The sequence below is a fragment of the Lepisosteus platostomus genome, chromosome 25, assembly GCF_059453375.1.
Source record: "Lepisosteus platostomus isolate fLepPlt1 chromosome 25, fLepPlt1.hap1, whole genome shotgun sequence".
Lineage (NCBI taxonomy): Eukaryota > Metazoa > Chordata > Actinopteri > Semionotiformes > Lepisosteidae > Lepisosteus > Lepisosteus platostomus.
In genome coordinates, this window is record NC_142635.1 from 16,556,054 (window position 1) to 16,570,385 (window position 14,332).

General features: G+C 56.4%; 1 protein-coding gene across 6 annotated transcripts in view; it reads right to left on the reverse strand.

Annotated features, from left to right (window-relative positions):
• The window catches only part of LOC148641256 (serine/threonine-protein kinase SIK2-like), a 43,775-nt gene that overhangs the window by 16,255 nt on the left and 13,188 nt on the right, over window positions 1-14,332 (reverse strand). For all 6 annotated transcript variants that reach the window (XM_088620042.1, XM_088620040.1, XM_088620041.1 and 3 more), the window contains 2 exons: window positions 13,705-13,768; window positions 3,373-3,534 (listed from right to left, as the gene is read on the reverse strand). In XM_088620042.1, coding sequence (XP_088476168.1) covers window positions 3,373-3,534; window positions 13,705-13,768 — 226 coding nt within the window. The remainder of the gene's footprint in view (window positions 1-3,372; window positions 3,535-13,704; window positions 13,769-14,332) is intronic.

The window sequence follows — 14,332 nt, forward strand, 5'->3', positions numbered from 1 at the left end:
GGACCACCAGACGTGCGGTTTAGGTCACGGGGGCAGAGTTCAGGACACTGAAACCGCCAGCCGTCAGACCTGGGCGAGACGGAGGGGAAGACATTTCTTCGGGGAACTCGACAGCAACAAGGGACAGAAATCTTTCCTCCCTTCTTAGGGTGGAAGGACACAGCGCAAGAGCGTTCCGTCTTAAACTCGCAAGGCTGGCTCCGGAGGACAAAGGGCTTCATGTCTGTGTGATAATAATGCTCTTAGGATTAACAATCCCCCCCCGCCTGCCCTGTTCTCTGCACCCAGCATCCTTCAGTGTCGCCCGCAGGGACAGGGCTCTGCTGGAATGCAGAGGACACGCAGAAAGAGCTGAAAGAGATACAGAGCTCTGGGCTGACAATAGCAAGGTAAGACAAGGCAGCAGGCAGGACTAATCGTCTGCGCTGACCCACTTCATGGCTTGAATACTGAGCAGCCTGACTGACGTCAATGATCCAGCGCTGCCTAGAGGAGGCAGTGGGGGAGCGAGGAGGGAGGCTGCTTTCAAAATAACAGTCTCTCCTTCTGCCTGCCTCCCGGAGCCCCTTCATGCGCGCACACGCGCACACGCGCACACGCGCACACGCGCACACGCGCCCAGAGCTGGCTGTCATTCACAGCCCCCTGCCACCGTGTGGCACAACTCCCCTGCGGCTGCACAAGTCCCCCCTTCCCCGGCCAGGCTCCCCAGAACCCACTCGGGGTCAGAGGGGAAGGGGGGTCTGCAGACCCTGACCTCTCCTCTCCAGACGGGGGACGCCTGCGCTGGTGAGTGATCTGAAGTCCCCTAAAAGCCTGACTGACCACCCTGCGCACTGGAGCTCAGGATCAGCAGCAGATGGTGGCTGGGGGGCCTGTAGATCTGCCCCCCTGTGCTGCAGGTACGCCCAGTTACACCGTTCTAGCACTGGGAACAGCGTTTATGAGTTCACGCCTTGGCGAAAAATACAATTCCAGCTTTGCTGCTAGTTGGCGTCGCCACTTAAATATGTACTACAGTGCATCTGAGATCAGCCAGCACTTTGTGAGCGTGACTCATTTTATTGGACCTGATGTCAGGCTGCTGGAGAGGGACTGCTCCTCAGCTCAGCCGAAGGTGCAGGACGCCGTGTAAACCCTGTAATTTATGATTATTGCTTTTGCAAGCGTCCGACGCAGCATAACTCGCAGGCAAACTGCGCAATCACACTCCGAGATGTAAATTCTCATGTCTGACTCTGCTGGATGGCCCTGAGAAATACGGACTCTCCCGGAGGAGGAGGAGGAGGAGCACCTGCGCGGGGGGACGGTGCTGGGAAGTGCCCGCCATAAAAACAGAAATCCCCAGCTGCTTCATTTTTCAGTCCAGGAGCCCCTTAGCTGCAGCAACAAGAAATGCAGTACGGCAGGTGTGAGCCTAAAATAAAGAACGACTCGAAATCCAGCCGTTCTGTCCTACCGTTGCACATCTAAGCCGCCGGAGGTATCTGTCCAGCAGGGGGCGCAAGGGGGCAGTGAGATATGATCACGGTCACACACCTGAGAGGTGTCAAACCACAGCGCACCAGGCCCGGGGGCGTCTTGCTGTTAATAACTCATTAAGCTCGTTAATTTAATGAATGAAAGGGTTTGAGTTTGCAGGTGCTGGAACGGGACCGGTCTGAGGCCTGGAGAGAGCTGCAGCTCGGGGCTCAGTCCCCCAATTCGGTTCGATCTGTTTCGACAGTGTCCAGCTGCAGGCTCCTGGGCAAACTGTGCGGACAGCTGAAAGATGTAGGGCTGCACACCTCGGACAGCCCAGCACACTTGTGATGGCTTCCTCCAAAGAGCCAGCTGCAGGTGAGCACACCTGGAGGGGCTCTGACCACTGTTTCAGGCGTGAGTGACAGGCGGGACAGAGCCCTGTGACCCCGGGAGTCTGTGACCCCAGGAATTTACTCTGAGGCAATGGGAGGAGCTGGCAAAGACCTCTTATCTCTCTCAGCACACAGGCATCCTGACAGCAGCTCTCGGGGCGTGGCCACTTCAGGAAGCTACCAAAGGCCGAGGAGGAGGAGGGCAGAATCTGCTAAGCAGTGTCTGTTTTCCACCCAGACAGCTAAGCTGGATTTAGGGAAACACATTTGCCCGGCTCAGGCGGTGCCCTTGTCTGGGCAGGGAGGTCTGGAGAGGAGAGGCGGGCTTTGGTGGAAGGACTGGACAGTGGGATTTGTCTCTCGGTCAGAGAGAGTCTGGGGAGAGTCTGGAGCCGCAGGTGATGATGACTTCGTGGGAGTCAGTCTTTGAGCCTCTGAACTCCGAACAAACGCACAGAGATGAACTTAGCAGCCGTGCGCCAGGAAATACAGACCCAGGGCTGGTCAGCTCAGGCCGGTCTCTCTGCCCGAGACTTCAGGGCGCGAGAGTGTGAGACTATGGGCAGGTCCTTTTGGACAGATTCCCCCCCCAGGACCGCGCCTGCGCTCTTGTCACCCCTGGAGTGGGACAGACTGTCCTGGCCTGAGCCCCCCGTCAGACCTGCGGCGAGACAGGAGTGCCGGGGGGGTAACGGCTCTTTGAAGTGGGATATAAAAGCCCTCCTCCCCCACAGCCAAGCTGCAACCTTTCTTTGAGTCCCATCATGCCGCTGGGCTTCTGAGAGGCCACGGCCAAGTGTCCTGCTGAGGGAGGGCGCCCCGCCCCCCATATCGGGGACGTTTAGTGACTAAATTGGGGGGCCCCTCCCTCGTTAAATGTCAGAGCTCCGTGGCCCAATTTAACTTCAGAGGAGCGGAACGAGAACAGGAACACGGGGAAAGGTCTCTGGGCTAAGGAAAAACACGCAGAGGCAGAAAACAACTTGACGTGCTTAAACCCCAGAGAGGGGCGCAGAGGACAGGGTGTCCGACAGGAAGGAGGACAGGCAAGCTTCTTGAATTGTGGGGGGCACGCTTTCCTCTAGAGAGTGCCCCCCAGAGGCCGGGATGAATGCGTCACCCAGGGCCCAAGAACAAGAGAGCGCCCCCTTGTTTCCACTCCCTCCCCACGCCTCAGTAACACAGCCCCGCCACACAACAGTCCCACCTCTCCCCCGGCGGTGCTGACTGGCCGGTCAACACAACTCGATTCCAGGGATCTCCATACCACACTGTCACGTGAGCGTCTGCGTCAGGCCCTGCAGGGTGCCCCATGGCCAAACTAAAACCTGTGCTGGATCCTGCTCCCTTCTGTGCCTGGTGTTGTACCCCAGGTGCAAAGCGCTGCCTTGCTGCCACAGAGAACCCCCCCCTCCAGAAGCACATCCTACATTCTGATGAGGTAAGCCAGCCCCCCCCAGTCTGATCAGGGCAGCACCGCCCCGGGCCGGGCCCGTGTGGCGGACTGGGCTCCTACCTGCGATCTTGATGTTCATGTGCCCGTCCAGCAGCAGGTTCTCCGCCTTCAGGTCGCGGTGGACGATCTTGCGGTTGTGGCAGTAATCCACGGCGGACAGGATCTGCCAGAACTTGCGGCGCGCCTCCGGCTCGCTGAGCCGCCCGTGGCTGGCTAGGTAGTCTGGGGAGAGAGGAGAGGTTTCGGGTTACTGGGACCACTGCAAGAGCCACTGCTAAGCACTCATGCACACTTCAGCACTGACAGCTGTAGTCCCCAATCCTAACTCTTAACCCTACATTAATTCATAAAGGATCTCTAGGACGATCACTGTGATCACTGTATCGACAGAAACTATGAGTGCTGCTCAGTGGATTTTGAGGGGCGACCAGGGTGCACTCTGTGACCGTGAGACCGCCCGAGTTGAGCCCCAGCCCTTTGCACGGTCACCAGTTTGCGTTTCACGTGCACAAAACAGGCATCTCTACACCATCTGCAGCCCTGAAGGCAAGCAAGATCTGGCATAAAATCCCACTCAATTTCTGTCACCTGTACAAGCGAACTGATTTCATATTAATCTACACCGCACCTGTGCCTCTTTTAGAAGATGGCCTCATCTATCATTAACAGAGACAGACGTTATCATTAGACAGGTAGACAAAACATTGAAAGAGAATCCCATATGAATACAAACGTGACCCACTGTACAGCCGTGACCACTGTCTTCCCATCTGCTAGTGCATGAAGTCTTTTTCTGCCTTTTTTACATGATTTGTGCACAAGCTGATTGCCAGAAGGGCTCTGGGCTCTCAAGCAAATACGCAGCAGCTCTCTCTGAGCGCCAAGGATCCCATGCGTGTGCGCCGAAGACAGCCCTCCTGACCGGGCCGCGAGAGGGGTGCACAATGAGGCCTTCACAGCGGGCCGAGCTCAGCTCGAACCCCAGTGGGGCCCTGCAGGTGAACAGGTGATCTTCATCTTCTGTATTTCCCCTAAAAGCTCCCATTGGCTTGACCTGCATGTAGCTGTTGTATCACACACACCCACACACACCACAAAGACACTCTGCTGTCTCGGCTCACGACCGCGGCCAGAGCCTCGCTGTCTCAACGAGGAACAGCCCACGAGACGGGGACGTTGGGTGGACAGTCTGTAGGAGGCGCAGACACTGGGGGGTTCAGGGCAGCGAAGAACTCACAGACACAGGAGGAGACATCAGCGCTGGCAATGATCAATGAGTTCACTGACTACAATGTGTTAACAGCAACCGGCATTAAACTAGAAGAAGAATAAGAGAGGTACAGTACAGTTCAACAAACATATTTCTAAATAACTTTGCTTCAGGGACAGAAGAACAATGCAGCCCTTGTGTCTGTGACTGTATGCAGGATACTGGTTCTATACCACCATACAGGAGGCACTAAGCTGGCACAAACCAACCACAGCAGAGGCTCCAGACTCCGTCTCTAGTGCACACAATGAAAACCCAACAACGACCTGGCCCTCCAGGAGAAAATCCTGCTTTTGCTTGTGCCTGGCCGATTTGTTCTTCATTCTCAGGCTGACGCAGTCTCTGTCAGGCCCTGCCACCCCAGCTCCGCGGGACTTGAAATCAGGGAGCCAGCAGGAGTGGACAGGCTCGGCGCCGGCACGCAGCTCAGTCTCCCCCCCCCTTCTCTAGATAAACGCACTCGGGCCCCCTGGAAATGTTCTGAACTGCGGGGTCGTTGGCAATAGAGATGCTGACGTCAGTAGTGTCACCTCCTGCGGCTCACCCAGCAATTAAATGTGTGTGTGTGCGCACGCCTTGTGCAATCCACCTCTCCGCTGATAACACTCCTGTGGCGAGAGGGCTGTGTGTGTCTGACAGGCCACCGCAGCAGAGCAACTGTCAGAGAGCGCTCGTCGTAATGTTCCTGTCGGCCATCCAGGAGCGCAGAACCGAAAAACAGATCGGAAACGCGGACAAGAGAAGGAGAGAAAGCGTGTTTCTTTTGTGTTTTTCCGGGAAGGAACGATGCTGGAAGCGGATTCTTCCGGTTTCAGTGTCTTACTGGCTGCACCGAGGCAAGCGGGAGACAGCACCTCTGTTTCAAAAAGCACCTTTCAGAAACCCAGCAAAGAGACACGAGTTTCTGGGACCGCCAGAAAAGCACTCTCGGGCAGACTCTTTGAGCTCAAGACAGTCAAAACTGACTCCGACAACTTCCTCCCCCGTCAGAACACATCAGTGTTAGCCGCTGCCTAAGTTTTTTTTAAACCAATTCAATTTAAAAATAAAACAAACAACAAAACCATTACGTTTTCATAAAAGCTGGTTTATGAAAAACACCTGGAGGTCATGGGGCTATACAGCTCCAACGTCTCTGCTGAACTTTAACCCCCACGCGGAGGTACGCAGGCGGGGGTCCCGCGGACCCCCCCTGGGCCCGTGGTCTGCTCAGAACACTGGGCAGAAAGGGTAGTGTCTTCCCTGAACCGGCCTCCTCAGACACCCCCAGCATTCCCAGCCCCGCGCCACAGCAGGAAGGTGGGCTACGAGGAGCCCGCTACAGAGCAAACGTTCTGGAGGTTGGGCCAGTCGCCCCGCCCCCCCTGGGGGAGGTCGGCGCTGGGGGCCGGAGCCAGGGCAATACTGGCGCTGGCACCAGGAGAGGAGCCCGCCGAGCCCTGCCTGATGAGAAGCTAACGAATTACAGAGCCCCAGCCCTCCTGGCCAGGCCCTCTGCCACGTGGGTCTTATAAGAGGACACATTTACAGCTCGTTGGGCCTCCACAGCAGCAGAGAGAAGCACGCAGAGGTGCAGCGGCTTCCCAGTAAAGCCCACAATACCTCCCTAAATTGGCCAAGGTGGGCTCGGTGCTGGAGGACACTGGCCACCAGGGCCCGGGCAGCTGGGTGGTGCAGAGCCGAAGCACCAGAAGCATCACCCCGGCGTGTGGGTCTCGTATCTCCTGTGGCTTTCAGTTGGGTTAACGACTGATCAGCGTGGTCAGCGATGGCATTGGTTCTGGTGCCGAACACAAAGTCAGCCGGCTCTCCTCTCAGCCCGCAGCCACAGGAAAGGGAACAGAGGAAATGCAGGCAAGCAGGGAAACAGGGAGTATGGATCCCTTTAAAAATCTGCGAAGCCTCCTTGAATTTGAATGAAGGACTTGAGGCAGGGAACAGAAAAGGGAGTTCGCCTTGAACCGCCAGAAGTGCCCTAGATTTCTTCACACAGGAACAAGCAGCCACTAAGGAGAACTAACTGTGTCAGCGGGGGGGGTCTGTGAATGACTCATGAACAGAACAGCAAGTCCGCTCAGAATCTGTGTAGTCCAAACAGGGCTGGGGGGCGAAATCAGAAGAAATGGCATTAACCTGGATCACAAGAGAGCAGTGTTGTACAGGAGAGACAGACGGGTGAGAGCAGCACACAGTACAGGAGAGACAGACGGGTGAGAGCAGCACACAGTACAGGAGAGACAGACGGGTGAGAGCAGCACACAGTACAGGAGAGACAGACTGGTGAGAGCAGCACACAGTACAGGAGAGAGAGACGGGTGAGAGCAGCACACACTACAGGAGAGACAGACAGGTAAGTGCAGCACAGTACAGGAGAGACAGACAGGAATATAGACTGCTGTATGAGAAAGACACACAACCTTCGGAATCTGCAGCACTGAGGATAGAAATATCTGAATAAGTTCTCCTGCTCCTGCATGTCATTAACACCCAGCCTAGCCAGTCATCGTCTCACCTCGCGGGCCGAGGCGCAGAGAGAGGGGGAGTGTCAGAAGCATGAGGGGCAGCAGGAAGCACGAGCTGTACGCCTGCCAGTTGGGAGAAGAGGCAGAGAGACGAATGTGATAATGATTAGTCAAGAGGCGCGACATTCCTGAATAGATCCCCGATGACACTTCTCTTTTTCATCTTTTCCGTAACCTTAATTGCCAATAAAGCAGGGGGTGGAAAAAGAGCGTGTCAGCGTGGAATCTCGCGGGCCGGTCCCAACTGAGGCAGCCTGCTGTGGCTGTTCCAACTCCGGCTCATACAGCGTGTCTGGGGCAGCGCCCCCTGACCCCACTGCAGTCATCGGCTCCTTCCGCTAAAAGGCGAACAGATTATCTTGAAACCTGTGACCCCCAGCTGCCAGGCATATGGGGGGGACTCTTACTCTTCTCTTCTTTGAAATGCAATGAAACTCCATACGGGGCGACAGCAGACCCAAAACAAACCATTCCAGGTCTCTTTGATTGGGATGCCATTTGGATTCTAGAACAATCTGGAGATACGCGTCCTCTTGAATGAGGACTTTTTCTCAGACTAGGTTTGTACAACCCCTCCCCCCCCATCGAAGATCTTCCCGTTTCATCGTTTTTCCCCAGTGGAGGAAAGGGAAAGCTCCCAGTCGCTGCTACACAAAGAAATCGCCGCAGGACCAATTCCACAAAAAAATAGAACCGCGCAATGCGTTTTCGATATCCCATTAAAATCCCAAATAACTTCCAAAAACGACACAGAAGCGGAATCAAGATATACTGCTGTGCGATTTGCCAGAACCAGCCGAGACTCCCGCCCTCCCCTCCTGTTCTACCTGCCCGCTGAGACCCTCTCGCTGGATCTCGCCCGGGCCAGGCCCGGCCACGCCGCCAGCCTGCTCCGCTGACCCGCTGACCCGCGGACACTGGGCATCAGCTCAGCGCCAGGGAGCTTCCGGAGGGCGTGATGTCATCGCGCTGCGTCGCCCGGCCCGGGGGGCCGCAACCCGCCACGCCTTCACCGGGGGCCAGAAGGGCGAGATCTTCTTATCAAGCGCGCAGTTTCGGCCGAGGGGTATTTTTAGGAGCGTGTCGATCCCAAGTCTGCAATTTTACTCTCTCTCGTTTTGCGCAAACTCTACTGCTGAGTGCCGTGAAATTGTTTTTCAGGAAGTGTTACAGACGCCTGTATCCAGTGTGTCTGGTTGCTCTCTAAGATCCTATTAACCTTGTCAAGAGGCTCCCTGTCTGATCCTGGAGGCTCAGCACAGCAGTCTATCTCGGCCATGACACTGTGTAGAGTCGTCCTTCCTGCTCTCAGGCCTCAACACTGAACTAACACCTGAGCCCTCAGGTCAGCTTGAGGTCGAAGCCGCTTTGTGGATTACATCCTCGAGCGCACAGATCCAGTCCTGCTAGCCCACCCCACTACGAGACCCTCCGACCTCTGCCCCACCTTTCAACCGTTTCCTGCTTTGCCCCAGGAGCCCAGCAACAACGACAGGAGCGAGAAAAACCTGGATCTCCTTCTCAAGGCTGGGTACGGAGAGGCCCAGTGCCCTGAGGACTGTGAAACACTGAGGCAGCTGTTGCACTCATTGATACGGAGCTCTGGCACCCCGAAAGAGCGAGGATCCAGCCTTCTTCTGAGCCCGCCTCCCTGCAGGCAGCTAGGAAAAGGGCTGTAGCGCTTGGAAACGGGAGGAGGAAGCAGCTCCTCAAGCCAGGAGCTCCGAAGCAGGAGCACACCGAGCCATGTGCGCGGCTGGCTGGAGAGCCTGTTCACGGGGACAGTGAGTGGCGGGCAGCTGGCACATTCGCCGAGGGGACCCCCGAGAGAACCCCCAAAACTGCTGCATCGGCTTGCGGAGCTCTGCTCCTGGCGGGGGAAGATGTTCAGCCCAGACGCTTCCCAGACTGCTGCAGAGAGCTCTTCGCTTTCTGCTCACGCTCGGAGGTCCGTGTGCAGCTTTTAAATATGCATGGCCTACATTTCTCACCCGGCTCCGATTCGCCGCGACGTCGTCTTCTCGGTTTCAGCTTTTCTTCTTGCCTTTGCTGCCTTGTGATTATTCGGCGCTGACCTGTTTCTGCTGCGAGATCTCTGCGCCGGCACGACGTGGCCAGTCTCTCCGCAGAGCGGCCCGGCGTCACCTGCGCGCCGACTCTTTCATCTGCACAAAAAGAGCGGCCTGATCTGCTCCCAGCCTGGCTAGAGAGACAGTGAAATGTTTGCTTCTAAAAAGACGCGACCACCAGTTCTCCAACAACCCAAGTCTTTTAAGATGACCAAAACCGTCTTTGCAAAGAACATGAATTTACAAAGCCGTATCGGCAAAGCTAGGAAAATATTAGAGTCTTTCGGCTGGGCAACATCCTGGCGCAGCTGTTAGCATTCCTGCCACACAGTGCTGTGTTCAAATCTGGCCTGGAGTGCTGTCTGTGTGGAGTCTGTATGTCTGAGTCTGAGCAGAAAGAAGTTTGATCAATATGATATGTACTGGATAGAGAAATACTGTATACTTTCAATCATTTTTATTGTCCATTTGCTGGTTTTTTTTGTAGTAGTGTTGTTGTGTCACCACTTGTTACTCAAATTGCCACCCCTCACCCCCCAGGGATGAATAAAGTATTTTGAATTGAACTGAACTGCTCAAACTTCCTCTTTGGTTTTTACTCAATATCAGGGTTTGGAGCAGATTGTGCTGCGGAGTTTTTCAGCAGACAGCCAGGACAGACGGCTCTCACGAACAGCGTCCTCTTGCGTCATCGGGGGCTTTCCTGTAGCTTCGTGACTGATGGGACAAATCGCAGAGAATCGATTTGCACCTGGTCAGCTTTCACTGCTGACTTTGTACCTCAGTGCGCAACCCCGAAAACACACAGTCAAGTTTTACGGTCACTCACTGCCCCGGTAACGGCCTTCGCAAAGTCAGGAATAAACGGACAGACTGAAAAGGCTCTTGGGAAAGCACAGCACGTTTTCTCAAGAGAACAGGCCATTCAAAACCCACTTCCCCATCGTGTCTGACACTGAAATATCCCAGCGCATTTCTCTCTTTCTTGAACACTGCGCCGGTCACAATCATGAAATATTTCCTGCATTTACACGGCTCTGTTAGGGTCAGAGTGCCTTACACACAGGAAGGGACTCGGTTCATCCATCCCAGAAGTACAGTCCCACCTGACGCTGCACACAGAGGTCAGGGGCGGACTGAAAAACTACCCTATCAGCTGGAAACTTAATAACATAGCACCTAACACTTAACGCATTCCCCTATTCTAAAAGATACGTAGATTGCATTACCTGTGAGAAACACCGTCTTGCAAGTACAATAAAATAACTGAAAACAAAAATGAAACACTTCAAACCTAGGACTGTTATGTAAAGCCTTGATCTTTATCACACTTGAAACCGATGTGTTTTGCAGGAGCTTTCTAGCAGCACGTTAAAACGGTCCGAGCCCTTGCGTAGATAGTGCTGAGCTACTAATTGTTTTTCCTGCTTAGGGCCACAAAACGATTCTCAGAAACTCGCATTTCACCACATGAAAAGCATGATGCAGCGTAAAACACTCTTTTGCTGAAGGCCTTGAGAAAACGGCAGAATCTTCCCCACGTGGGCTTCACCACACTGTGCAGCACTGTAATGATTCCCCATTACACTCCCCTTCAGTCCAGCTTCAGGCCACACAGCCCTGCCCTTTTAATATGAGCACCTCCGCTCTCCTGAGACCCCTGATTGACCGCTGTGCCCTGGCTGGGGAGGGGAAGGGCAGGCTGGTCAACTGACCCGCTACCCAGCTTCAGCCACCCCGCCTGGAAAGACCATCACGGCCAACTCGCCCTGCTGCAGGGCCGGAGGGGGCTGTGCATGAAGGCCTGCCTGTGCAGAAAGGCTGCTGTAATTTCACGCATGCCAAGCGCCCATCGGCCTCTCCTGCCCGTCAGTCCAGTCGCACACGGCCCACGAGCTGCGGCCACCTCCAGTATCCCAGCATGCCGAGCACACGCCGAGGGCCGGCCTGCGCCTGGGACACAAACCTGCCAGCGAGGAACTGGAAGTAACACTAATGTAGAGAAAGGAGAAGAAGGAACAGAAGGCTCTGCTCTTGGCACTAAAATGTAGTGCAAGTCGCTGTCGAGCAGTAATGGGCTGATTGCAAACTCGAATCTTTTCTTCCTTTCTTCCCTGGGCCGAATAGGCGCTTCCTGAACCAAAGAGACAGAAAAAAAGAGCCAGACGACTCAAAGGGCCGTGGGGAGAGCAGTGCTGGCAGTCTCTCTGCGACATGCCTGCGGGCAGCCTGACAGGGTCCCCGCCACAGAATGCAGCGCCGCAGTAGGGCGCCCCCTACAGGGCTGGCGTGGCCCAGGCAGCAGTGTGGGACTGCCGCACGTGCTCATCAGCAAGGGGAAGGTGGCTCGCTCTGGAACGGCTGAGACGCTCACGCGCCCGGAAGCGGACCTCGACCTGCACGCCGCGGGCTGCGTGTCCGATCAGAACGCTCCCGGCCAGCCTGACTCGGGCCTTGACAACGCCAGGCTGCCAAGGCGGCTGCGGACCCAACATCCCTGACGCGGTGCCTCTGAAACCCCCGGGCTGCGCATCGCGAGCACAGTCGCCTGCACTTGTCTGAGCGCCGGGCAGAGCGCCGTCGCGCCCGACTGCCAGTGGCCGCCCACTGGGAGCTCGGCTCTGGCCCACGAACAGCAGCCCGCAGCAGCTGGTTACCGGGGCGACCGGGCCGCCGGCGATCCTGCCCTGAGGCCCGACGCGCGGCCCGTCCTGCAAAGCTCTGCCTTTCCACCCGGCGTTCACCCTGCGTGCTGTCGTTTTCTTTTCCGCTCTCTCACTCCGTGCGGAGGCAGCTGGCTCTCCCTCTCGCACGACGCTGCCTGAGGGCCAACTGGTTTCAAAATAACCCTGTTTCTAGGTGTGCGCGTGGCGGCGGCCTGGCAGACGGGGAGGCCAAGAGCCCAGGAGACATTTTTGTGCTGGGGAAAGCGCTTTCGTCTGCCTGCAGCCCTTCCCTGCTGGAAATGGGAACGTCGGAAGGAGTCGTCCAACGGGCCAGGAGCACAGCCTTCTTTCTGCCCCTCGTGCTGCCATTATTTCCCCTCTTTTCTCTCACTTCTCTCCCGTTCTGCTCCACCACTCTGGGCCACAAGACTGCTGCGGCATTTGGCAGGGTCCTGCGAGGGGAGGGCGCCACCGTCGCTGGCAGTGACCCCCGCACGACCCCGCCGGAGCCAAAGTGAAATCGGCCCCTGTCGGCTCCTGCCAGGGGTCCATCCCCTCCTGCCCGGGGGATCTGGCTTCTCCCTGCGAGCTCTGCTTTCTGCGCTGACACCCTGCTGTGCACCCCCCCGAAACGAGAGCCCTCAACACAGGCAGCCCAGCTGGGACATGTGTGGCCCTTCACGCCATACACAAGGCGTTGCCATGGCCGCCCTCTGCTGGCCACACCCCCGCGAGAGGCAGCGTCGGTCAGCGTCAGAGGGGCAAAGAGCAGATGGAGTCGCCTGCTCCAGCGCCAGACTGGGAACCTGAGCCAGGTGTGCCTCTCAGCCGGGCCTGGATAGCGGAAACAAGACAGTTCCGACCCGGCACCCCTCACGCCTCTCGCTCCGATTTCCAGCATTTCCTGATTGACAGCCAGCAGCTGTATCACCCTGCAGCTCCCAGCTGGCAGCCCCACTGGAGCTCAGCAGTGAGAGCCTGGCCAGTACCTGGATGGGAGACTCCTGGGAGAGCTGAGGCTGCTGCTGGAAGAGGTGTTAGTGGGGCCAGCAGGGGGCGCTCACCCTGCGGTCTGTGTGGGTCCTAATGCCCCAGTATAGTGACGGGGACACTACACTGTAAACAGGCGCCGTCCTTCGGCTGAGATGTCAAACTGAGGTCCTGACTCTCTGTGGTCATGAACAATCCCAGGGCATTTCTTGAATAGAGTTGGGGTGTTACCCCAGTGTCCTGGCCAAATTTCCCCCTGGGCTTTACCAGTCATGGCCTCTTAATAATGCCCATCTCTGAACTGGCTTCAACACTCTGCTCTCCTCCCCACTGAAACCAGGAGGGGCTTTGCACTGGTGGGGGTGGAGGGGATCCCCATTAGCTGTAAAGAGCTTTGAGCGGAGTGTCCAGAAAAAAAGCTATATAAGTGTGAGTATTTCCATCACCAGTAGTATCAATGTGGGATTTCCTCAGATTTTTCTGTTCCATCCTAAATAAACAAACACAGCTTCTTCTTGATGCACGAATTTAAAACCTTTCCGCAGTGCCCTTCAGATCTGTTAGTCTCTCAGGATGAGAAAGCAGTGTGACAATTTTCAATCGGCCTCGTTCCACCTTTTTGCCCTACACACTGCAGCCCCGGCCTCGCTCAAGTCCCCCGGAAATCTCATCAGCAGCACCAACGGCAGCGCGATTCATCCCTGATCCTGGTCCTGCAGGACCCGCAGATACTCCAGCCCGGCCTCACCACGAGACCAGAGCCACGCTGCGCTAAAACCGCGATCCAGCCAGGGGAAAAGCACCCCAATCACAGGGGAGAACCCCTGCCGGCACCTGACAAGGGCCACTCAGCGGGAAGCCTGCCGGAGACTCACCGAAAATCTCGCCGTTCTTGGCGTACTCCGTCACCAGGTACAGCATGTTCTTGGTTTCCATCACCTGCCGGGGAGAGAAGAACAAACTCGCGGTCAGACGTCAACAGTGAACTCAGGGTCCAGCCGTTCCAGCTGGCTTAAATCCTGCTGGGGGTGTGGTGGGGGGGGGAGACTGGTGACCCCAGCTCATTCTGCAGACATGACAGGAAGGACAGATCTGCCCCCCAGCCCACCCACAGCAGGACACCTGTGACTGACAGCGGCTCAGCACCACACTCGAGCACAGGAGGGGGAAGACACTGACCAGCAACAGAGAGGGAGACGGAGTGGATATCTGCTTTCGGGCCTGGAGGAGAGAGCCTGTGGTCCCAGCTGTCTCCTGCCATGCCCGGGGTGCACGGGGCCCAAAGAGGGGCTCCGGAGACAGAGCCAGCGAACCCCAACCTTGCTCTGTTAGCCTGTTGTGCAAACTGGAGCTCGGACAGAGGCAGGTCGCTTAGTGGGTCCTGTGCACCCCGATCTCCTGCCAGGGCCAAATGAGTTTCTACTGAACATACAATAGGGCGCCTCCAGAAAAAAAAAACCCACCTGAACCCCGTCCTAGTGAGCAGCCCAGAGCAGCATACGG